General features: G+C 36.4%; 1 protein-coding gene across 2 annotated transcripts in view; it reads left to right on the top strand.

Moving 5' to 3' along the window:
* LOC127875103 (N-terminal kinase-like protein) overlaps nt 1-24,225 on the top strand; it is a 40,761-nt gene extending 16,536 nt beyond the window's left edge. For both annotated transcript variants that reach the window (XM_052419926.1, XM_052419925.1), the window contains exons 5-20: nt 1,865-2,091; nt 2,683-2,773; nt 4,380-4,535; nt 6,384-6,542; nt 7,504-7,611; nt 8,143-8,256; nt 10,565-10,657; nt 11,344-11,406; nt 12,489-12,677; nt 14,926-15,001; nt 15,594-15,722; nt 16,267-16,439; nt 17,890-18,063; nt 18,419-18,775; nt 19,378-19,618; nt 23,283-24,225. In XM_052419926.1, the coding sequence (XP_052275886.1) occupies nt 1,865-2,091; nt 2,683-2,773; nt 4,380-4,535; nt 6,384-6,542; nt 7,504-7,611; nt 8,143-8,256; nt 10,565-10,657; nt 11,344-11,406; nt 12,489-12,677; nt 14,926-15,001; nt 15,594-15,722; nt 16,267-16,439; nt 17,890-18,063; nt 18,419-18,775; nt 19,378-19,618; nt 23,283-23,425 (2,493 nt within the window). In that variant the 3' untranslated portion in view covers nt 23,426-24,225. The remainder of the gene's footprint in view (nt 1-1,864; nt 2,092-2,682; nt 2,774-4,379; nt 4,536-6,383; nt 6,543-7,503; nt 7,612-8,142; nt 8,257-10,564; nt 10,658-11,343; nt 11,407-12,488; nt 12,678-14,925; nt 15,002-15,593; nt 15,723-16,266; nt 16,440-17,889; nt 18,064-18,418; nt 18,776-19,377; nt 19,619-23,282) is intronic.
* Nucleotides 24,226-27,116: the final 2,891 nt, after the last annotated feature.

Raw genomic sequence — 27,116 nt, 5'->3', positions numbered from 1 at the left:
GTAAGTTGTACACAGTATACACCACTGTAAGTTGTGCACAGTATACACCACTGTAAGTTGTACACAGTATACACCACTGTAATTTGTACACAGTATACACCACTGTAAGTTGTACACAGTATACACCACTGTAAGTTGTACACAGTATACACAAAGTCACTGTAAGTTGTACACAGTATACACCAAAGTCACTGTAAGTTGTACACAGTATACACCTCTGTAAGTTGTACACAGTATACACCACTGTAAGTTGTACACTGTATACACAGTCACTGTAAGTTGTACACAGTATTCACAAAGTCACTGTAAGTTGTACACAGTATACACCACTGTAAGTTGTACACAGTATACACAAAGTCACTGTAAGTTGTACACAGTATACACCACTGTAAGTTGTACACAGTATACACAAAGCCACTGTAAGTTGTACGCAGTATACACCACTGTAAGTTGTACGCAGTATACACCACTTTAAGTTGTACACAGTATACACCACTGTAAGTTGTACACAGTAACCACCACTGTAAGTTGTACACAGTATACACAACTGTAAGTTGTACACAGTATACACCACTGTAAGTTGTACACAGTATACACCACTGTAAGTTGTACACAGTATACACCACTGTAAGTTGTACACAGTATACACCACTGTAAGTTGTACACAGTATACACCACTGTAAGTTGTACACAGTATACACCACCATAAGTTGTACACAGTATACACCACTGTAAGTTGTACACAGTATACACAAAGTCACTGTAAGTTGTACACAGTATACACCAAAGTCACTGTAAGTTGTACACAGTATACACCACTGGAAGTTGTACACAGTATACACCACTGAAAGTTGTACACTGTATACACAGTCACTGTAAGTTGTACACTGTATACACAAAGTCACTGTAAGTTGTACACTGTATACACCACTGTAAGTTGTACACAGTATACACAAAGTCACTGTAAGTTGTACACAGTATACACCACTGGAAGTTGTACACAGTATAAACAAAGCCACTGTAAGTTGTACGCAGTATACACCACTGTAAGTTGTACCCAGTAACCACCACTGTAAGTTGTACACAGTATACACCACTGTAAGTTGTACACAGTATACACCACTGTAAGTTGTACACAGTATACACCACTGTAAGTTGTACACAGTATACACCACTGTAAGTTGTACACAGTATACACCACTGTAAGTTGTACACAGTATACACCACTGTAAGTTGTACACAGTATACACCACTGTAAGTTGTACACAGTATACACCAAAGTCACTGTAAGTTGTACACAGTATACACCACTGTAAGTTGTACACAGTATACACCACTGTAAGTTGTACACAGTATACACTGTCACTGTAAGTTGTACACAGTATACACAAACGTCAGTAATATTGTGTGTGCATTTCATATGGTACTCCTTAATGGGTACCATACTTGACCAGATATAATGCACACTGTTATACCCCCAAGTCTTGAAGAAGTGCACATATTCGCATATGATATATTAATTTATATTTAAAAGTATACCTACCACGTTTTTCTATTTAAATAAATTGAGAATAGGAAACAGGTTGCAGGATCACGTGACTTTTTTGGGTTCCACCTTTTAATTTTAATGGATTTTAACACACCTGTTAGTGTTGCTTTATTTCAAATAACTTTTTTAAACAAGTTGTAAGAATTTCAACTAGTGCATAAAAGACAGATTTTATGCTGCTTATGACAATGTGAAATACATCAGTTATTTGAATAAGACGCTTATATTCTTTTTAGATAGAATCTATGCCATATTGTTTTTAATTGTCATCATCAAACTGTGAACCAGTTCCATTCACTGTACATGTTGTTTCAGAAAGGTCTGTCCTTTCTTGTCAACGACTGTGGTCTGATCCACAACAACATCTGCATGAGTTCAGTGTTTGTGGACCAGGCCGGGGAATGGAAGCTTGGCGGAGTGGACTACATGTACCCTGCCTCAGGGGCAGACAGCATGCCCCCTGTGAAGATTCTACCGTATCTAGAGCGATACGACCCGCCAGAGAAATCTGACCTCCATCGAGGGATTAAAGGAGAAAAATGGTATAATATGCTTGACAACGTGTTACTGATTTATCTTGATAGAAATTGAAATCTGTCATTCAACAAATATCTACAGAAAAACAGATGATTTTTTTAAAATTCTGTTGTCAATTAATGTTAAAATCCTTCCAAATTCAACTTTTTATTTAATGGAAAAGTAAAAGTTATTTTCTTAAATCATACTGAAGAAGAGCTTTTATTAATCACTTATACATGGAAACAGTACACACTTAAGCAAGCTGGAAAAGGGTACATGTATACGTATATCAGCATAATGTTAATGTCTTTGTAAAATATGTCTTTATTAGCCTTGTTTGGTTGAAAATTGGGCGTTATGAATATGGGTATATTGTCATCCCAGATTAGCCTGTGCAGACTGCACAAGCTGGTCAGGGATGTTACTTGCGGCTTTTACTGGATTTTCATTAAGAAGAGACTTCCTTTAAAGGAAATATTCCTTGAAATTGGAAAGTGTTGTCCTTGATTAGCCTTTGTGGATAGCACAGGTTTATCTGGGATGATATTTTATGTATATGCAGTCAGCCCACTTTTCCAAGAAGGTAGCTCATATTGGTCACTTGTTGTCTTCAGGTCGTCTGACATGTGGGGGCTAGGCTGTCTTATATGGGAGGTGTTCAATGGACCTCTTCCACGCACCACGGCTCTCAAAGCCTTTGGAAAGGTACCCAGTTACAATTTGTTATGACAACTTCATAGCCCAAGTCTACTAATACTCAGGCTTCCTGAAAAGGCCGGTCCTCCGGTCTTGTCCGGCAAAATTCTTTACGGTCCGGCGAAGTTTCTAATATCGCCGGTCCTTGTGACAGGCAAACAAATGACTTAATACCGAAAAGTCATACTAGCCAAAAGAACGATAACACCCAATTAGAAAAACTCTTTTCGTTAGTTTCGAGCCTTTATGTAATTAAGAACACTATCGCGTCACTAGTTCTTAGGAGTGCTCTCCCTTTGTTTTGTTTTTTTGAGAACGTCAATTTGATTGGTCCGATTATTACCATCTATCCATTTACAAAGGTTGTAACAAAAAAAATACACATGGAAAAAATGCTTATACAAATGATCGAAATTGTCAAATTTGAAGTTGTCATCATCATATGTAAGCAATGTTTTGCTTTATGTATCGTCGGAACGCATAAAATAACACAGAAATGTGCTTATATCAGTGTAATATCGCATTATCATTTTATTTTTGATAATATAAAACAGATAGTTTGGTAAAAGATTGATATTGTACGGAGAATATATAAGAGTATATTTTGTACAAGTTGACTACATAATTACATATTATATTGAATGAATCACATATTTTAAAATTACAGTGTGTTACATTTGCATAAGAACACATAATGATTTGATGTTATATGTTCCAAAATCAATAACTTATAGTTGTCCAATACTTATACACAGGCTGCACATTGCAATAAATATGAGTTAAACTTTACTAAATTCTTCAGTTATAAACTCGCGCTGTTCGGACAGGTGAATTTTTGTCCGGACAGGCAAACTTTTCCAGCAGCCTGTCCTGTTGACAGGCACCTTTTGGGACTTTTCAGGAAGCCTGAATACTTGTCATCCATTTTGCTTTGCAGAAAGGATATCTGATGAATCAGACATTTGAAACGTCCTATTTTCAGTTCCATGCCTGAATCTCCTTCACTGAAACTGTTCATTAGAATAATGGTTGCACTTGGTGGGATCTGTGTAAAAACGCAAAGATTTGAAAGGGGGTATGGGGTTTCAGCTGTTTTCAAATTAATAAATGTCTTCAACTTATGAACAAACTATAATGTATTTCATAGCCCCAATTGCTATTGAAATACATAAAATTAGTAAATGTATTTTTTTTCAAACAAAAATATTTTTAGAAAAAGACATCAATATAATTAGAATCGATTTCGTACATATGATGGGATATGTTAAAGTGCTAATTTAACTAAATATGAGCAACTCTGTCTGTGTTAGATTATGTCTTCTGGATTTAGAAGACTGAATTAGTGTGGGATATTTTGGTGTTTGTACATAAATTGGTTATGTGCAAAAGAAAATTATTATGTTTTCAACACAAGCTTACTTTATAATATGGCAGCTGACTTTTGTGATCCGGCTTCCCATATTTTAAGAATGAACGTAATATTGATACATTATACTTTGACAGTTATGCACTTAATTATTATTTTATCTCTACCAGGTATTTGTGCAGTTTTTCTGATTTTGAAACCTGATCAATCATGATATTGTTAACAGGTATTCCTGACTTTCATTGTCAGATTCCCAAAAATTTAGTGCCAAACTATTGTGAGCTGGTGTGTGCCAACCCTAATTCCCGTCCCAACCCTGCCAAATACATCTCAGATTGCTGTGGACAAGGGGGTTTCCTCAACAATCCATTTGTGAAAACTATGCTGTTTCTGGAGGAAATGCAAGTATGAATTTTGTGAGTCTCTTTATTTTAAGAGTTGAATTGAGTGACAATTTATCCCAGGGCAATATTGTTAGTTTTGTGAAACATATTTTGATTGTTTATGGAGTTTTGTGTATTAATTATGTTGCATATTATACTGTATTTTTATTAGTCCCCTACCGGTTTCACCGGAGGGGACTTATGGTTTGCGCTCTGTGTGTCCGTCAGACTGTGAGTCTGTTACACTTTTCTGGATCCTGCGATAACTTTTAAAGTTCTTAATATATTTTCATGAAACTTTAAACATGGATAGATGGCAATATGGGCATTATGCACATCATTTCATTTTGTTCCTACGTCAAAGATTCTGGTTGCTATGGCAACAAATAGACTAGAAATACTGCTGGAAATGGTGGTTTTCTGGATCCTGCGATAACTTAAAAAGTTCTTTATATTTTTTCATCAAACTTCAAACATGGATAGATGGCAATATGGACACTATGCACGTCATTTCATTTTGTTCCTACATAAAAAATTCTGATTGCTATGGCAACAAATAGACAAGAAATACTGCTGGAAATGGTGGTTTTCTGGATCCTGCGACAACTTTAAAAGTTCTTCAAATTTTTTCATGAAACTTGAAACATGGATAGATGGCAATATGGACACTATGAACGTCATTTCATTTTGTTCCTATGTCAAAAATTATGGTTGCTATGGCAACAAATAGATCAGAAATACTGCTGAAAATGGTGGTTTTCTGGATCCTGCGATAACTTAAAGTTCTTTATATTTTTTCATCAAACTTGAAACATGGATAGATGACCATATGGAAATTATGCACGTCATTTCATTTTCTTCCTACGTCAAAAAATCTGGTTGCTATGGCAACAAATAGACTAGAAATACTGCTGAAAATGGTGGTTTTCTGGATCCTGTGATAACTTTAAAAGTTCTTCATATTTTTTAATGAAACTTGAAACATGGATAAATGGCAATATGGGCATTATGCACGTCATTTCATTTTCTTCATATGTCATAATTCTAGTTGCTATGGCAACAAAAAAATAACCTGATAATGGTGGAATTTCTGACAATGGTGGAGCTGGTAGGGGACTTTTATTGCTTGGCAATAGTCTTGTTTTTTTTTGTTTTTTTTTTTTAATTCTATTTAAAAGTTGCAGTTCATAAACACCCTTTCAATTGTAAATGAAATAAAGTGTTCTAGAAATCATGAAACATGCTAACTTATTTAATTGCAAAAATCTTCTGAAATCAATAATTTAAATAAAGTAACATTTGTTTATTTGTCCCCTACCGGTTTCACTGGAGGGGACTTATAATTTGTGCTCTGTGTGTCCGTCAGTCTGTGAATCTGTCACACTTTTCTGGATTCTGCGATAACTTTAAAAGTTCTAAATATTTTTTCATGAAACTTGAAACATGGATAGATGGCAATATGGACATTATGCATGTCATTTCATTTTGTTCCTACGTCAAAAATTCTGGTTGCTATGGCAACAAATGGACTAGAAATACTGCTGAAAATGGTGGTTTTCTGGATCCTGCAATAACTTTTAAAGTTCTTCATATTTTTTCCTGAAACTTGAAACATGGATAGATGGCAATATGGAGATTATGCACATCATTTCATTTTGATCCTACATCAAAAATTATGGTTGCTATGGCAACAAATAAAAAAAGTAAAATCTGACAATGCTGGAATTTCTGACAATGGTGAAGCCGGTACGGGTCATATATTGCTTGGCAATAGTCTTCTTTATTTATAAAATCAAAACAAATGATTACACAAATGCTCAATGTTTTACAACTGGACATAGTAACTTGAAATACAGGTTCATTTTCACAGATTAAAGATCAAGCTGAAAAGGCCAAATTCTTCGGAAAATTGGCAGAGGCCCTAGATTCGTTTCCAAAGCAACTCAGTCGTCATAAAGTCCTCCCCCAGCTACTACACGCTTATGAGTTCGGAAACTGTGGGTCCATGGTGCTGGCTCCTCTATTTAAGGTATTATGGTTATTATAATCTTTCTGTTTGTGCATTGTAACATCTTAAATAGCAATCTTTTATGAATGAAAGATAAATTTTCATCTTTGAAACGTAATTTTGTTATTTACCCTTCAAAATAATTTGAGTATAACAACCATAGTTTGGTAATTATGCTGTACTTATACAGAAATCATGAAATGCCATAAAATACCAGCCCTCTTTCCACACCATTTTCTTTATTTATTAACTATTCAATCACTTCATTCAAAACAAAAGAGGAAACAATGACAATAAGATTGTTTATGTCCCCCACCACTATAGTGGGGGACATATTGTTTTTGCCCTGTCTGTTGGTCAGTTGGTCTAATAGACCAAAAACATTTGCCATAACTTTTGCTATATTGAAGATATCAACTTCATATTTGGCATGCATGTGTATCTTATGGAGCTGCACATTTTGAGTGGTGGAAGGTCAAGGTAAAGTCATCCTTCAAGGTCAAAGGTAAATAAAAAAGTCAAAGCGGCGCAGAAGGGTACATAGTGTTTCTGACAAACACATTTCTTGTTTAATTTGTATTTAGTTCAGGTTTTTATATTTAATGTTATAGGTTATTATATTCCACATAAAAATCACACTGTTTAATCACAATATGCACAATCATTTGAGCCTAAAACTTGGCTTAATGCATTTGTGTAAAGTGTTGCCCCAGCTAAGCCTTTGCTGTCCACACTGGCTTGCTTATTTGTGACAACACTTTCTGCCTAAACTGGATTTTCAGTTAGAAGGGTTTTTCTTTAATAAAAAAAATTCTCCTAAAAAACAGAAAGCGTTGTGCCTGATTGCCTGGTGGAGACTGCACAGGCTAATTTTGGATGACACTTTACGCACATGTATTTAAGCCAGTTTTCCTAGAATTGTCATTTGGTTTCATTTTTTGCATCTCTTCATTGTCAACCTTGACCTTGCTTGCTGTGCCAGGTAGGTCGATTGTTGGAGCAAGAGGAGTACCAGGCCAAGATTGTGCCATGTGTTGTGAAGCTGTTCTCCTCACCTGACAGAAACACACGCGTGAAACTGCTGCAGCAGGTAACCTGAATGCTGGTTGTGGATTTCACACGTTCATTTTAAACAGAAAGTAGAAGTCCCCACTTGGAATGCTCATGGAGGTTTTTGGTGGAATCAAGGACATCATTACCTTTCAATATCATTACATCTTCAAATTAACATCAAACAAGGGTTTTTCTGCCCACCTTTGAAGAAGGCATATTATAGAAGTTGCACAGCGTGTGTTAGTGTCAGTCTTGCTGTCCAAATGTCTGAAAAAAAATTCTTGTCTCAAGTTAAACTTTGCCATATATTGATGGATTTTAAAATAGCTAGCCACAAATTTAACCAATGAAAGACGATTTGTGGCATGTGGCACTACTATCTCAAAGGTCAAGGTTACATTTGGCCATAAAACAGCTTGAAAAATGTATCAGCCGTTTATGTGCAAAATTGTATTTCCACCATGGAATATTGCATTCATGCATGTTATCGCCAAACATGTAGTAGTGGTTCAATTTTTGTTCGATATGTATTCAAACAGTCCTTGAGAAATGCCATATTTTCTTTCAGATAGACATGTTTGTGGAGCACCTGCAGGCACAGACAGTGAATGACAAGATATTTCCCAACATAGTGTCAGGTTTTCTGGACACCAACCCTGTGGTCAGGGAAAGCACTATCAAGGTCAGGCTGCACACTGATTGTTTCTACATGACACATAAATATCTGGACAACACTTTGCTTTTTGTTAATCTTTGTTTAAATGCAGTCTTTAGGATGACACTGCGCAAGGCTCATATGGAATATATTTGCTTCCCTGCTGTATCATTCAAAAGCCCTAATCATAAGCATTGTTCTTAAGGCATACATGACTGAATGAGTTTACATAAACAGGGGTGTCAATTTTCCGGATTATTCCGGAAATCCGGATTTGAGCCGTCCAGGGTTGATTTTGAGGTGAATATAAATCCGATGAGTTTGTTTAAGGTGGATGGGGGTAGGGACAAAATTCTTTTAGTGAGGGATCATTTCAGAACGAATATTGTTGTAGCATCGTCGGCATTCCAGACATTTGCGCTTGGTACCGATTTTATTTATTGATTTCTGATTGGTAAGCGGCTGGCACTGACATGAGCAGTAACTGGCAAAGTAAAGCACTGCAATATCATATTTTAAAACACTTTGTTAATCAAATTATATATTGACTGCGTATTTGCTAGGTTACTGGTTACTGGTTTTCATTTTCTGCAGTCAAACGATATGCATATTTTATTTCATTTGCAAATGATGTATCGCGACATGTTTTCGGACAGTCGTTTTCAGATATGCTGGTTTTCGATTTTAATTTAATTTTTAAGTTCTTAATATCATTTGTTTAGAATGACAAATACACCTGCGGTGTTACGGATGGTTTGGTTTATAATATTTCGCATTGTACTCAACAGAAATTGCACGTAGAAAGACTATAAAAAAAGAACAATAAGCTAGGGCTCGGGGGGTTGGGCCCTCTCTTCCCTTTATCCTACGGCTTAATTTTCCGGATTTCAAATTTGGGACAATTGACACTTCTGATAAAGCAGGATATAATTGTTCCTCCTGTTATGTTAACAAATCCTCTCTTTGTAGTCCTTTTTGATGAATGCCTAGAATACTTAACTAGTTTATATGATTATAAGGGTGTCACGGTACTCCGTGGGACAGTATATCGTAATAGTCTCCCCTCGGTACGGTTCACGATACGCCTCAGAGTCCGTACGGTACGGTACGGCACTTTCCATGATGCATTTCAAGGGAAGTAACTGTAATTCGCCCCAAAAAATGGCGGAAGTTGAATTGAAATCACCTCCAGCGAGCTTTTTATAAAAAATATGGAAGCGTTTTGTGTTATCAGTAAGAAGCTGGTAGGCGTTTATTTCGTATAAACATTTGCTTTATATCACGACTTTAGTCGCTACGAATTTCCTACGCAGGAGCTGTAATTTTGTGATTCCCCTGAGAATTTCTTTGAAACCTTTAAAATTAAATTTCAACCACTCAAAAATGTGCTGTGTCGCCCTCGTCACGAACCAATGTGCAATAGTTGACTGGTTCTAAGAATTGCGCTTGGAGTTTTTTACGGCAAAAGCAAAGATAGCCAGTTTGACTAGTTGGTAAACACGTTTTATTTTTTAACTTAAATAATAATAATTCATATTAAATCAAAGTTTTAGATTTGTAAATAATAATAACTAATAGTCAATTCGTGTACCTTCATGACATTATATGGTATTTTGTATATTGTATGACACATATGTAGAGGTCTTTAAATAAAATTGAAAAAATGGTTTTAAATGGTTTGTATGTTGTTTCCATCTGACGATACGTATCGCGATACGTATTGTATCGTACACACTGTACCGTGATACGTATCGTATCGTAAGGTGAGCGTATCATGACACCCTTATAAATGAATCATTCATTTGCTTTGCTTTTTAAGTCATATAAAAAGCCCAAATCAGATTGATGGTTTTAATTTAGTCATATAGTAAATGCATAAAGAACTCAAACACAAGTGTCCTTATATACATGTAAAACCTTACTATTATGAGAGAAAACAAGAGCACCGCATAACGGGTGCCACGCTCGGCTGCGGGTGCAGTTTTGAATAGATGAAAGCTTGTCAGAATTTTTTATTTTTAGAGATCACGGTGACCTTGACCTTTGACATAGTGACCCAAAAATGGGTGTGGCATGTAGAACTCATCAAGGTGAAGTTTCAAAGTTGTAGATCAAAGCACTTTGATTTTAGAGCCAATGTTCAAAACCTTGACAAACTGTTAAGGTTTTAGCACTACGCGGACAGCGGACAACACGACAACGGACACGACACGACAAGCTTGCTATGACAATACCTCTGGATTTCTCCGAAAAACAGCCGAGCTAAAAACAACTGTACTATGAAAATGATGATGCTTAACTAGTGACCAAGTCTAGAGCAGCATTCTTGTTACAGGCAATGCTTCACTTGGCACCAAAGCTCAACTATAAAAACCTGAATGAGGAGTTGATGAAACACTTTGCCCGACTTCAGGCCAAGGATGATCAGGTAGGGAGAACAGTTGCCTCTAAAGTGTTTACAATGTTTTATAATAGCAATAATTTAAAGAGCACTGCTGTACCCATGAGTTTTTTAGGGCAAGCGTTCTCCTGTTCCTGAATTTCCAGTGCTTAAATTTCCAAGTTTAACCTGTTTGCTCTTTTGATAGCTCTGAGATATTTTATATTTCATGTAGGAAACATAAAAAATTGAACTAACTGCCAGCGCTTGGTCTTTGCCCTTCTGCCTGGAAAGGCCTGTTTACAGCATATGCATAATTTCAGCTTGATTGCATCAAAAGCATATAGAGATTCTCTAGAGTAAGGTGGGAAGTATGTTCTATTGGTGTGTTGAGAATACCCGGGACTTTGACCTGTGACCTTCCTGTCTCAAGGCGTACACCATATCCATTGCCCTATTGTGGATATGGAACATAAATTTGAAGTTTAGTCGATTTAATCAATTAATATCATTCACACTTTCACACAAAGTGGTTGTAAAAAAGAAATTATGTAGATGTATAGTTCTGATATCTTTTATTGACAAAGAGGAAAAAATGAAATACACTGCCTGGTAGATTACACATAAAGCACATAGGCTCTGATAAAAGTCACATTCATGTTATATTGCATGTTAAAAGATTGACATTTCATAATCTTCTAACGTCCATATAACCACACGCAATTGTGTTCTAGGGTGGCATTAGAACCAACACTACAGTATGTCTGGGAAAGATAGCTTCATACCTTAGCCCTCAGGTGAGACTTAAATTTCACTTACTTACATAGGAACAATGTCCTCTTCAACATGTATTTGTAAATGTTAAAAAAAGTTATTTATGAATTTAGTTCTATATCTATAAAACAGCTGTAATTTTTATGATTTAAAAAAGTATAATATGCAAATTAATGCTTGTCAGTCAGTTGCAGCAGTACATAGAAACAGAAAAAAAAACTGTTATAACTGATACATGAAAATACAATGACTTTTTCTGTTTGTTACATGTACTTAGTTCACTTAAGTCTTGTTGTTAATGTATATGCATACGTGGAAGTCATCGATTGAAACCAGCGATTATTACCTAATAATAACTATAAACTGACTTAACTGATTTTGATTTTTTGTTTGTATATTTTTATTGCATAAATGATAGATATTTAAATGTTTGGTTATGTAAAATAAATAAGTAATTAGAAGATTAACGCAGTATAATATTCATTCAGACAGTGCTTCTTTGAGTTGGCACCCAAACTTTTTCAAGAATTCCCAGATTTTGAAGTTTATTGTCCCCATGTGGGGTTTGTGTGCTTATATCCTGGTCAAGGGTCCCCTCAAGTGAGACAACCAATCACAATAATAAAGATCCAGAAAGAAAGAAATGATTTTCCCGTACAATTTTCATGAAAAATTCAATCAGCAATCTCATACCTAAAATGGTATATAAAAACGTTATAAAAAACAACAACCATTCCTGAATAGGATATCATTCCAAATGCTGTTGGATGAAAAAAAATATTACCGGTATACATGGTAATCTACCAAATAACGCAATTGTAATGGTCGATTGCCCTCAGGGCATTATATGCAAGGTTTTTGACCTTATTCAGATTTTAAAACTCTATGATCCAAGGGTCCCAGTTAAGCGAAAACAGGGCAGAAACTTAGTCAAATAGCGCTGTAAAAAATACTGTCCGAAAAATTGGAGTCATTAATTATGGACGAAAACCAGTATGTCCGATAATATTGAGTCACGAAAAATAATTATTTTTGGCTGAAAAAGATGGAGTCCGAAAACTTAGAGCAATTACGGTAGTTAAAATGTATATCTACAATACACCAGATGCGACAGCGTATCTTGTGCTCCGCGTTCCTCCGGTCCATCAAGGACCCGTTTCCGCCGGCCCGACAGGCGGGCATCATCGGGATGGGTTCTACCCAGCACCTGTTTACTATGGCCGACATCGCCAACAGACTCATGCCTCCATTGTGTGCCATGACCTTGGATCCAGAGAAACCTGTGCGAGATACGGTAAACTTTCAATGCTGACTTTTTCATATTTGTATTGCATAACAATTTAATGAGGCTTTTTGAAGAAAGTGCCCATTTCAAGAGGTCATGCACACCTGTGTGCTTTGAAACTTCAGAAACTTGAGATAGACTTAAACTGAAGATGTTAACAACTTTATTGCATTGTTTTAGCTGAAGAACAACACAAATGTTTCCTATTTATATGATTCATAGTCCACCTGTTTTATGAATTTGCAGAAAACTTGTGAAAGATATGATTAAATCAGATATTCTGTCAGTCTTAATTGCAAGATTTGTCATTAAAAAAAGTTGTCAAGGAGTCTTCAATTGTGTTCTAATTTTATGAGACTCGTTTCTATGATAAATCAAACTTGAGAAACCTGTCAGATTAATATTAAATTGGAATAATTAACCAGGTTTTCCAAATGAAAAAACTGGTTATTAGATTGGCGAATGTTGGCGGGCGGGTGGGTTGGCGGGCGGGCAGAACAAGCTTGTCTTGGCCATAACTTTGTCGTTCATTGTGAGATTTTAAAATCATTTGGCACATTTGTTCACCATTATTAGACTGTGTGTCGCGTGAAAGAATTACTTTGATATCTCCAAGGTCAATGTCACACTTTGAGTTCAAAGGTCAAAAATGGCCATAAATGAGCTTTTCCGGACCATAACTATGTAATTCATTGTGAGATTTTAAAATCATTTGGCACATTTGTTCACCATCATTGGAGTTAAGGTCACCACGACTAAAAATATATTTATTTTGAAACAAGGGGGGTTACTATGAACATTCAGTTCAGTTTGAGTTGTCTCCCTTTATCAGACTTTTTTTTATGCCCCCTTTTCGAAGAAAAGGTGGCATATAGTCCGTCTATCTGTCTTTCCGTCACACTTTGTGTTTAGGTTTCAAAAAATGCTCATGACTTCTATGTCCCCTTGAGATATAACCTTCATATTTGGTATGCATGTGTATATGGACAAGGCCTTTCCATGCGCACAAAAAATTTTACCCCTGTGACCTTGACCTTGAACTTAGGGTCCGCGTTTAGGTTTCGAAATATGTGTTAAGGTTTCAAAATGCTCATAACTTCTATGTCCCTTGAGATATAACCTTCATATTTGGTATGCATGTGTATATGGACAAGGCCTTTCCATACGCTAAAACATTTTTACCCCTGTGACCTTGACCTTGAACTTAGGATCCGCGTTTAGGTTTCAATCTGCGTTAGGTTTTGAAAACTGCTCATAACTTCTATGTCCCTTGAGATATAACCTTCATATTTGGTATGCATGTGTATATGGACAAGGCCTTTCCATATGCACACAAATCTTTACCCATGTGACCTTGACCTCGAACTTAGGGTCCGCGTTTAGGTTTCGAAATATGTGTTAAGGTTTCGAAAAATGCTCATAACTTCTATGTCCCTTGAGATATAACCTTCATATTTGGTTTGCATGTGTATATGGACAAGGCCTTTCCATACGCTAAAACATTTTTACCCCTGTGACCTTGACCTTGAACTTAGGATCCGCGTTTAGGTTTCAATCTGCGTTTAGGTTTTGAAAACTGCTCATAACTTCTATGTCCCTTGAGATATAACCTTCATATTTGGTATGCATGTATATATGGACAAGGCCTTTCCATACACACACATTTTTTTACCCCTGTGACCTTGACCTTGAAGTTAGGGTCCGCGTATAGGTTTCGAAATCTGCGTTCAGGTTTCAAAAACTGCTCATAACTTCTATGTCCCTTGAGATATAACCTTCATATTTGGTATGCATGTGTATACGTACAAGGCCTTTCCATACACACACAAATTTTGACCCCTGTGACCTTGAACTTCGGGTCCTCATTTAGGTTTCGAATCTGTGTTTAGATTTCGAAAAAAGCTCATTGCTTCTATCAAGCGTTTATAGGGGGCATAAGTCATCCTATGGTGACAGCTCTTGTTCAAATAGAAAACCTGGTTTTGTGACGTTTTGTCCCTTTTTTGTCTCTATGTTGTTCATTTGGTGAGCTTACCTCACTCATAACAAACACTTAGAGCAAAATTAATTAATCAGACAATGTCTTTTAATTACAATTTTTATCCTGATCTTTGAATCTGTAATGCTATTGGCGAAAGCAAATTAGAAAACACAATAACCAAATATTAAGTATTGTCTTTAGAGGCATAATGAGTAGATCTGGAAAAAAGTTTTTTTCAAATAAGCTTGTAATACATTTTTCAATCGTTTTTTTTAGGCTTTTAAGACTCTGAAGAGTTTTATGGAGCGACTGGAAAAACTTTCTGAAGATCCTGAGGTGCTGCATGAGCTGGGTATGAAATATGTGTAATGTCTTGTTTACTGTCTGAAGATCCTGAGGTGCTGCATGAGCTGGGTATGAATTATGTGTAATGTCTTGTTTACTGTCTTGTAAATACGAGCCTTTCTCAAGGTAAACAGGGCTTCCTGTAAACCACATGGTCAGGGACGATATTCTCCGCCTTAATTAGATTTTTCACAAATAAGAGACTTTGTTTAATGATAAATACCATTTAAGCGGAATATGTCTAATACGTCTACGCGCATTCATTTAGCCCTGTTTTCTAAGAGCAGGGCTTATTTTGAAAGATTGATGTGATATACATAGAGAGTTCTAGGTACTGTTGAAAGCCGGAAACTGTATTAAGAGTGGCCAAGAGCTTTCAAGTGGTTCATGATTTTGTGTGAATAAATTAACTAATCTTCATTCAACAACTACCTGGTATTCTACTTATCTCATCAATTTTCTCAAATTTTCTAGTGTCTTATTTTAATAAAAATACACAAATGGCAGACCCAATCCCCCCCCCCCCCCAAAAAAAATTAAAAAGTAATGAAAAATAATAAATTTTATATCATTATTGAAATTCTTCATCTATCCCACAGAGAAGGACGTCCTGTCAGGCGGGGTACCAGACAACTCTGCGGCCGGTTGGGCAGGCTGGGCCATAGGGGGTGTGTCCAATCTCACCTCCAAGGTCTACAGTAAGGCCACAAAAAAGTCTCCAACTGCAGGTAGGGTTTAATGGGGTCACATTCTGGGCAAACTGGGATTAATGCATATGCCATGTAATGGATCTGCGTTCTTCGACAAATAGGCTTAATGCATGTGCATTTAGTGTCGCAGTCTGCACAGGCTAATCAGATAGGACTCCACCTGGACTTGATTTTCATTTAAAAGTGACTTTCTTTTAATGAGAAATTCAATAAAAGCGGAAAGAGTCTTCCCTATCAGCCTGTGTAGCTGCACAGTGGTATCTGGGATGCCACTGAACCCATATGCATTTAGCCTAAATTCACATAGCGAAGCTGGATGTATAAAATGCCTTGTGAAAACAACTGGCCGTATGTTTGCATGAAGCATCACCAAGCATCACCCATGGCTTCTGATTTTAGGAAATGCTTTCTCATTCTTAATAAATATTTAAAAAGATCTCTTATTCTTTTCACATTATGAAGACATGCGTTAAAGTCCCGTCCATGCTTGTTTAACAAATAGCTGTTGTTGACAAACATATAACACATGCTTATTTATCCAAACACATAATCTCTCCGCCAGGTCCAGCCATGAAGGGGTCTGCCCCATCATCAGAAATCCCGTCAGTGCCTGCAGCCCCTAAGCCAGACACTGGCCCCAAGGTTACCGACAACAACAGCAGGGATGACGTTGTTGAGGATGATGACAGTAGTGCAGGCTGGGATAATGATGACGATGATTGGGGCGATATTGATGTAAGTTGTCTCAGATTCTTGTGCTGGGATATTGATGACGATGATTGGGGGATATTGATGTAAGTTGTCTCAGATTCTTGTGCTGGGATAATGACGACGATGATTGGGGCGATATTGATGTAAGTCCCAGATTCTGGTACTGCCATTTTTAGGGTTTCATGGTTGTTGTTTTTTATGGGTTATTGGGCCCCCACAAACATAGTTTGGGAGATGTGCTGGAGTCACTCTGTGAGTTAGTCAGTCAGACAATGTTTTTACATGTTTCTGAAGTACACAACTTACACATTGCACATGCAATCAATTATGCCCCTTCCAAGAAGTAGGGGTATATTGCTTTGCAAGTGTCGGTCAGACAGTTGTTATGTTAGTCTGTCAACCAATTGTTTCAACGCGCTATCTAGCAAATGCTTTTACCTATAACCATACTGAATTAGAATGACTAATGATTTTTAGGTTTACAGGTGAACAATAATAGTGACATGTACTTGTAACAATAAATGCGTTTATAAAGATATTTTTTGAATTCTTTGGCCTATAATTTGCCAAATCAGTATTGTTGTTTATTGGGGTAAAGGCTTACTGATTTTCAGGTCACTAGTTCAAAGGTCAAGGTCACATGGGGTTGTAACAGGAATTTTGTATTGTTGATAACACTTCAGCCTTTAAACATGCTAATTTGTACCATTGTTACATGGAGGGAATGAGTGATGCCTATTGCTAATAGGGTAAATAGGTCAAAGGTAACAGGAAATTTGTTTCCGACCATATCCTGAGGACTGTGACCTATTGTAATGCAAAATGATGTACTCGTCACTTGAGTTGAAATAAAAATGACTACTAAGAATGAGGTTATTGTGTCAAAGGTAATGGTCACAGGGGCTAGTACCTGACATTGATTTTCTTACAATGTTTAGAGAATGCTTTTAACTGTTATCATCTTAATTGCTATGCTGGTTTCTTGGGAGGAAAGGAATAAGCCTATTGGTTTTGTGGTCAACAAGTCTTAGATCAAATTCCTATGTGCTTGAAACATGAAAATTTATTCCACACCTTATCCAGAGAGTTCTTACTATCATGTAAATAAGTATGCTGGGAAGTCTTTTTGAAGGATTACCCCATATTATTTTCAAACCAAGAGATCAAATGTCATAGTCACAAATGTTTTTCAACATCACTTTTAAAGATTTTCCCATTAACATAGCTGACAAAGTGTTCTGGGGTGGTATTAGTTACATTTGTGACAAAGTTGTGTTTTCAAAACTCAAAATAATTTGATGTAAATTTCTTGGACAAAGTGGAAATTTTATATTTAATAAGTTAGTTAGGACCAAATTTTAACCAAAACTGTCCATTCATGTACAATCACTTTCTTTGAAACATGCTCTCAGTCTTGCAGTGTGCCATCAAATGATGTATGAATTTAAAACCTCACTTATTATTTTTCTGTAAGTCTCCTGCACCGCCTGTACCAGCCCCAACACACACACGCCCTGCCCCATTAGCCTCTCGGGCCCCGGGGATTAGTGACTTGGACACTCACAAGTCCCCAGTGGGTGGGGACCAGGGGTGGGGTGAGGATGATGAGGAGGACTGGGGAGACATTGATGTTGTCCCCACTAGTCAGGTATGGCTGAAGCATTAAATGAGCCTTGTTCTTTAAAAACTGGGCTTATTGCATGACATGTGCTGAATGTGTCATCTCAGATTAATCCTTGCAGTCCGCACAGAATAATCTGGGACGACGATTTACGCACATGCATTAAGCAAAGTTTTCCCAAAACAAGGCACATCCGTTTGTATAATCTTTCATGATTGAAACTTAATGTTAAGTGCCTTATATAATACACAGATCTATTGTCATGTAGGTACATTATTGATAATTAATGCATGGTGAATTTGTAATTGCTTGCTTAATCTGTCCTTCTTGTATCTTTCACACTACATGTAGCAATATTTCTCACCTTATATGCAACTTCCAGCCAGTGAACGCCACGCAATCCAGTTCAAGAAATGACACTAAGAGTGTGCCAAAATCAAGTAAAATCAGTGACTCACAGAAAACTCAGCAGAGTGATTGGGGTTGGGGTGATAGCAACATGTCAGAGTTTGAACAAGCCACACAGATGCCCAGCAAGCCTGCAAAGGGTGCGCTAAAACTCAGTGGACAGAAAAAAACAGCCCCAGTGGATGATTTCAGTTGGATAGAAGAAGAGTTTGCTCCCATTGAGGATAAGACTGTGAAACCAGCAAGTTCCTACAACTGGGGTGATGCTGATGCTGGAGGTGGTGGTGGTGGTGCGGCTGATTTCTTCACTACAGTTGACACCGGCTCAAGAGTGAGTGTAGTTGGAGAATATTTTATCCTTGTTCTGGGAAAACTGGGCTTAATGCATGAGCGTTAAGTGTTGTCCCAAATAAGCCTGTGCAATCTGCACTGACTGTTCTGGGACACAACTTCACCGCTAAAACTGTATTGTAGCTAAAAAGAGTCTTTTCTTTTAAACGGAAACTACCATAAAAGCGAAAGTCTTGTAACAGATTAGCCTGTGCGTACTGCAATGGCAATCTTGAATGACACGTAACTCACATGCATTCAGTCTTGGTTTGCCAGAGCTGGGCTCATTTTTCTCAGTTTGCCTTGTGTGTTGCAGTGGTACTGCTGTATTTTTCCTACATGCATGAATATTAATCAATTAGTGTATATTTGTATCACTTTATGCTTATCACAATAAATCCCCGACTTAAAAAGGCATTTTCATTCATAAATCCTATATGTAATTTTTAAGCCCATGTTATAAAATATAATTGTAACTTTTATTGCCTTTCATTTGTCTAGTTCTATGAATATAGTAAAAACTTACCTATGACATGCTCTTCTAATAAGAAATGTGTATATTATTTTTATTTTACCAATCAACATTTCATATTCTCCTTTCAGACAGCTAAAAGGTCTTCAGATGAGCCCAAAAAGATTTTAACGCCCACCTCAAGGGAGACCACTCCAGTACAGAACCAGTCTAATCCCTCCACAGCAGCTGTGACCAGTAACCAGTCTACAGTGGTGCACACCACGGGGGCAAGGCATCAGTCTACAGTGGGGCCCCCTTCAGGGATAGGGGAGGACTCTTATTGGGGCTCCACAGGGGGATGGGAGGATGATGGATGGGGAGATTCCTCAGGTAGGTTGAATTGGGATGAAATGATGGCGTCTGTGACAATAGGGATGACACTTTCTGCTTTTATGGTGAACAAGGTGTATAGTGTAGGCAGAAAGTTTCATCCCTGATTAGCTTTTTCATCACTGATAAGGCTGGGCCGGAACGACACTTTACGTACATAAAATAATCCATGTTTGCCCAGAATGATTCTTTGTAAATTCTGAATAATTGAATGCATGACATTGCCATAGAATTTTGCATTTTGAGTCAATTAGTATGTCTTCGGTATCACAATTTTATTAATCAAGATCCCAAAGCTAGGGGTATATTAATCAAAGTGTAAAATCTATCTAGTCAAATGTATTTGTTGTCAATTTTGCTCTTTATGATTATAATACAATATTTTCCCTTTGGTTTTTGTTGAATATTTACCTTCTGATCGTATGTTTTTTGTAGTAATTATTTTATTCCATTTAAGTGAATCATACATGAATTTTTATCATCAAAAGAATTAAAATGATATATTCATGATCTGTCTTCTTCTGAATGTGTTTGTAAGCTCCACAATTATATATGAAATATATATAGTGGAGCTATCCTACTCACCCCAGCGTTAGGGTGAGCGTTGGAATGTAAAAGTTTGCGTACCACCTTGACATATTGCTTTGATATTTTTCATACTTCTATACAAACCTGACCCCAATCTATAAGCAAGAGCAGACAACTGTAACAAGCATTTTGTAAAAATTATGGCCCTTTTTCCACCTAGAATATGCATATTATTGATAAATCTAAGTTAAAGTTTGCGTACCACCTAAAATATTTTCCATATCTTTGACATATTGCTTGTATATTTTGCATACTTCTTTACCTTCATGACCCCAATCTATAAACAAGAGCAGACAACTGTATCAAGCGTTTTGTAAGAATTATTTTCCCTTTTTATTCTTCAGAAAATTGAAAATTTGGTTAAGTTTTGTGTTTAGGTTTACTTAATCCTAGTATCAAAGCTATTGCTCTCATACTTGCAACACTTACTAATTATCATAAGGGGAATGTGCAGGCAAAGTTATGTAACTCTGACTGACATTTTGACAGAATTATGGCCCCTTTTATACTTAGATAATTGAACATTTGGTTAAGTTTTGTGTTTTGGTCCATTCTACTCCTACACATTTTGACAGAATTATGGCCCCTTTTATACTTAGATAATTGAACATTTGGTTAAGTTTTGTGTTTTGGTCCATTCTACTCCTAAATTATCATAGCTATTGCTTTCAGACTTGAAAAACTCGCTAACTATTGAAGGGGACTGTACAAGGCAAGTTGCATAACTCTGGTTGGCTTTTAATGGAATTATGGCCCTATTTTGTCTAAGTAACTTTGAATATTTTGTATGCCCCCCTTGGAAGAAGAGGGGGTATATTGCTTTGTTCATGTCGGTCTGTCGGTCGGTCCGTCCACCAGGTGGTTGTCAGACGATAACTGAAGAACGCTTGGGCCTAGAATCATGAAACTTCATAGGTACATTGATCATGACTCGCAGATGACCCCTATTGATTTTGAGGTCACTAGGTCAAAGGTCAAGGTCACGGTGACCAGAAATAGTAAAATGGTTTTTGAATAATAACTCAAGAACGCATACGCCTAGGATCATGAAACTTCATAGGTAGATTAATCATGACTTGCAGATGACCCCTATTGATTTTGAGGTCACTAGGTCAAAGGTCAAGGTCACGGTGACCCGAAATAGTAAAATGGTTTCCGGATGATAACTCAAAAATGCATACGCCTAGGATCATGAAACTTCATAGGTAGATTGATCATGACTTGCAGATTACCCCTATTGATTTTGAGGTCACAAGGTCAAAGGTCAAGGTCACGGTGACCCGAAATAGTAAAATGATATTCGGATGATTACTCAAGAACGCTTTTGCCTAGGATCATGACACTTCATAGGTTCATTGATCGTGACCCGCAGATGACCCCTATTGATTTTCAGGTCACTAGGTCAAAGGTCAAGGTCACAGTGACAAAAATCGTATTCACACAATGGCTGCCACTACAACGGACAGCCCAAATGGGGGGCATGTGTGTTTTACAAACAGCCCTTGTTTAAATTTTGTGTTTAGATCCACTTTACTTCTAAAGTATCAAGGCTATTGCTTTCTAACTTCAAATACTTTCTTACTATCGCGAGGGCACTGTACCTGGGAAGTTGAATTTGACCTTGACCTTTGAATGACCTTGACTCAAGGTCAAATGAATAAATTATGCTTAAATTGCCATTACTTCTTTTTTTATGATCTGATTTGATTCATACTTTGACAAAACAACACTTACCTGACATACCACAATGGACTCCACCAAACCATCCCCCACGCCCCGTCCTAGTCTAGAACTCCCCTCCCCGCCCCCCCCCCCCCCCCCCCCCCCCCCCCCCCCCCCCCCCCCCCCCCCCCCCCCCCCCCCCCCCCAAAAAAAAATAAAAAATAAATAAATATTGTTTTCCTTTTTTTTCCTTATTTTTGAAAGATCATCTAATAAATGACCACCCACTCACATTATACTCCCCTCTCCATCCCAATCCACCCACCCCCCACTCAAAAAGATTTTTTTTAAAACCTGGTAAGCAAAAAACACAAATATTTATTTATATTATTTTTGAAGAACTGTCCAACCATCCCACCCAAGCCTTTGCTATCAAACTTGAAATAAAATCTGATTAGTTTGTTTTATGTCTTTACAAATGTTCAATAGATTGTGGAAAATGTACCTGAACTCAGAATTGTCTCTAAAGAACAACTACTTTAAAACATAAGCGATCAATATGTTTCAATTATAGTCCTCTTCCAGTTAGAATATGACTAAATTACCTTGACCTTATTGAATATGAACAATTTCCCCATGATGGCTTATGTTATACTATCAAGCACTGGAATAGTTGAGCGCGCTGTCTTCTAACAGCTCTTGTTTTAACAATCTGCATTCACAACATGCTTTGTGGTAATACGACAAACTGCAGTTTTATATAGTCTTTACAAGGGTGTCAATATGATATTAAGCTGTTAATCAATATAAATGATCAGGAAAAAAAAAATCAGATTGATCATATAAACATGCTTATTGCTTGATTAAAAGTGATATTATGGGCATTTTTCACTGTTGAATTGAGCTGAAAAGAATTAACAGGTCAACAGAGTAAGTCAAAATGTGGATACTGACCAATAATCTGCAACTCATCTTGCTACCAGTTGTTTATAAAAATATATTTTATATTAGATATTCTTACGTGACTCACCCAGTCCTGTAAGCCGAAATGATCCGTAAAACAAAAATGTGTCTTTGTGTCGTATAAACTAATCTGCACTAAAACTAAATTTAGGTTCACATTGTTCATGCGTGATCAGTTGTCAAACTAAAGTATGGTTGATATTCAAATGCATTATTTTTCTCTTTCCGGGATATTGTTTTAGTACGTTGATGCTGCATTAACAAATATAAGTGTATATGAAGTGAAAACACTAAAAATAAACAACGGTTGCGATAGACACCTATAAACTGTTAGATACCCATAATATCACTTTAAGATTTATATATAACTAAATATCATATTATTATAATTGAAAAAATCATTTTGGCACTGATATTTTATCCTCAAATGAAGCTTTTCTTTTGGTTGTAGCATCAAATGAATCTGAAGCTGATCGTAAGAAGAGGGAAAGAGAAGACAAGAGACTACAGCGACAAAAGGAGCTTGAAGATAAACGACAGGCCAAAAAATCGAGTGCAATGAAACTTGGGGCGAAAAAATTAGCCTCTGATTAGTATTTTATTATGTATTTATACTGTGATAAATTGATATGTATTACTGCTTTGTCTGGGAACAGCGTACATAATTTTGAGCTTTTAATAACTCAAAAGCATTGTTGCTGGTCAAGTGTAAAGCGACTTAAACTTGGCTCACAGCGATAAACCAGTAGCCAAAACATACATAAGACTGTCTGTCTATTTGTCCAGGGTTGTATGTCTACTTATTAGAAGTATATTGATTTGATAATACAACCAAAGAATGATAATAGTACCTACAAAGTTGTGATACTTGCATGGAGGGTGTCCTTGTACACTATCAACACAATCACATCATCTGACCTCATGTTAACATTGACAGTGACTCATTATTGGACTGAGAATGTTTCAAAGTCAAATTTCTTGGTTTACCCTAGCTGAAATTTTATTCTGGTATCAATATTGCTTCCTACAAAGCTTTGATACTGACATTTGTGTTGTCTCTAAAAACACACAAATAACTTGACCTCATTGTAACCTTGACCTAATTTTGGACGTATTCAAATGGTCCAATGAATCCTGGCTTCCATCATAGGCTTCAGTGTTTATTGAATGCCACATCTTTACTTATGAACTAAATACCTAAGTGCTTATTCTAATACCAGTTTTGTTTTGAATAGATGTTACTAGATGTGTCTGGAATGTTTAGTTGTGGAACAACTATACATATGTATGAAATATTATTGTATAGATTTTTTTTGTCTCCACTGTTTATTATTTATGGTTGATGGATTACTCATATGAATATTGTACATTGTACAATAAAATTACATACCGATCTGAATAACATTCGTTTTTTAGCTCGGCGTTTTCGGAGAAAACCCGAGGTATTGTCATAGCCAGCTCGCCATCCGCGTCGTGCTAAAACCTTAACATTGGATCTAAAATCAAAGTGCTTCCACCTACAACTTTGAAACTTCATATGTAGATGCACGTTGATGAGTTCTACACGCCACACCCATTTTGGGGTCACTAGGTCAAAAGTCAAGGTCACTGTGACCTCTAAAAAAAATAATAAAAAAATTTGACAGGCTTTCATTTATTCAAAACTGCACCCGTAGCCGAGCGTGGCACCCGTTATGCGGTGCTCTTGTGTGTGTTACTGTAACCAACATTGAATCCTTATGATGTATTTTTATGCCCCCGGTAGGGTGGCATACAGCAGTTGAACTGTCCGTCAGTCAGTCTGTCCGTCCATCCGAAAACTTTAACGTTGGCCATAACTTTTGCAATATTGAAGATATCAACTTGATATTTGGCATGCACGTGTATCTCATGAATCTGCACATTTTGAGTTGTGGAAGTTCAAGGTCAAGGTCATTCTTCAAGGTCAAAAGTCAAAAAACAATATCAAGGGAAGTAATAAGCTTTAAAAGGGAGATAATTTCTAAAGCTGCCAAATGATATATTGAAATTTTATATATATTATTTTATATATAATAATAATAATATATATATTAATTTTATATATAATAATATGAAACCATACAAATGAAGCATAATCAAAATGACATTTTATGGTCAAGCCAAGCACACAATGATACTTTTGGGCATACAAGTATCTAGGTATCTTAAGGTTACCTGTTAATCCACAGTCATGGTAGTGGCTTATAAATCTCAGATTATATATTTCCTTACCAAGAATTTAAGTTCTTTTCACAGTTACTGTACAGATTTTGTATTTTGTGTATTTATAACTTAAATGATTGATTTGTCAATTTTTTTTAATGATATAATTATTTCTTTCCTGTACTAATTTGTGAATGGTAGGTTTCAATACTTACTGTGGACTTATGTCCATAGATACATACATGATGAACTGTGGCTATGATCTCTTTGATAAACCAAAGGCCTTGGTAGTCAGCAACATAAGCCATAACTTTCGCAATATTGAAGATAGCAACTTGATGTTTGGCATGCATGTGTATCTCATGAAGCTGCACATTTTGAGTGGTGAAAGGTCAAGGTCATCCTTCAATGTCAAAGGTCAAAAAATAAAATCCAAGGGAAGTAAAAAGCTTTAAAGGGAGATGATTTCTATACCTGCCAATTTATAAATAGAAATTTTATTTCAAAGCGGCGCAGTAGGGGGCATTGTGTTTCTGACAAACACATCTCTTGTTTAAATCGCTCTCTGAAACGCGTTGGGATATAGTATTGGTATGCATCTTTCTCTCAGGGTGTGCTTCCTGTTGTCACACTCAGGATGCTGCTATAACTCAAATAGTACTTAAGCTATGTTTATGAAAATCGGTAAGAGGATGTAGGTTTCTTTTATATCTAATAATAAAACATGACATTTCTGCAGTGAAATAAAAGCAGTGAAAATAAACACATTGTTATTTTCATCGGTGAAAATAACACATTTTCGGAACTACTTTTTCAATTTTTAGATTATGATATCAAGATTTTTATGATCACGAGTGAATTAAAATCGGTATTCCACCGAATCCAACAAATTTTCTTTAATTTTATGATTTTTTTTCACCGTTTATTGACATGGTAAAAGAGTTTACCTGGAGAATTTCGCTGGAATAGTGTCGTCATTTCATCGAAAAAATGAAGTCATTGGAAAAAAATGAAGTCATTGAGGGTATTGAAATGTATTGAGGCACGCCACGGGAAAAAGGGTAACTTTTCAGCGAAAGGGTAACAGCTGTTAAATATTTTCTTCAAAAGGGGGCATAAACAGAAAATGTGTAAGATCGTTTGTTATTTTGCGCCACTCGTGAAAATATATTTTCTATGATCACTCGTGAAATAACAAACGATCTTACACTGACATGAACAAATATCCTCTATTTCTTCAGCAACAAAAATTGTTGCTATTAATACAGAAATGTATATAAACTAACATCTCAATCCGTCTATGACAAAAGAGTACTTAAACTAGGTTGATGAAATTTGGTGTGTTGATAGAGGGCCATATTGGGAGTATTGGGAGTATGCGTGTTATTTTAGTGTTTTTTTTCATGAAAATATTGTGGGACTGCCGTTTTGTCTTTCGTCAAATTCCTAAAGGAATCAGTGTGAAGTTTAGGTAAATGTATTTTCTTTGAATATTCATGTAGGAAGGTTTCAGAAGGCAAATTTTAGTAATGGGTGTACAGTTGACATACTGCAGGGTACCCTTGAAACCTAAATAGCGTCTTGGCAAATTGAGGGCAAATTGTATCTGATTATACTTTTTCGTTTTAAATGCATATCAGCAATCATAAGTGTCAATGTCATCTAAGGTCGTTTTCATTTCAACTTAAAATCCGTTATAGTGTGTTAAAATGTGTTAAATACCTTGTATTTGAGATGTTCTGGTAAATACATACACAGATTAGTGTCCAAATTTACAAATGTTGATTACTTATATCACAAAGTTCTATTACATTCATGGTAGACATTTTATATGATAATGCTTGTTAAGATAAATAATAAAAAGCAATGTTATCTTTGCGTTTCATTAATAGAACATTTGAAGCTGCAACAAGTCTAGTAACTTAGACATTCACTGAATCCAATGTTTCTTTTTGTTCTAAATAGCGTTGCAAAGTGGTATGCAATGTAAATTCACACTTGGACTACTGCCTTTAATACATGAACTCGATTTTCGATGTGTTTTTTTTCCAAAAAATATGCGCAACAATGCGACGATAAATGTATTGTCACGTGTCGTTAT

The sequence above is a fragment of the Dreissena polymorpha genome, chromosome 3, assembly GCF_020536995.1.
Source record: "Dreissena polymorpha isolate Duluth1 chromosome 3, UMN_Dpol_1.0, whole genome shotgun sequence".
NCBI classification, from domain to species: domain Eukaryota; kingdom Metazoa; phylum Mollusca; class Bivalvia; order Myida; family Dreissenidae; genus Dreissena; species Dreissena polymorpha.
This window is presented reverse-complemented; position numbering and strand designations above follow the sequence as displayed.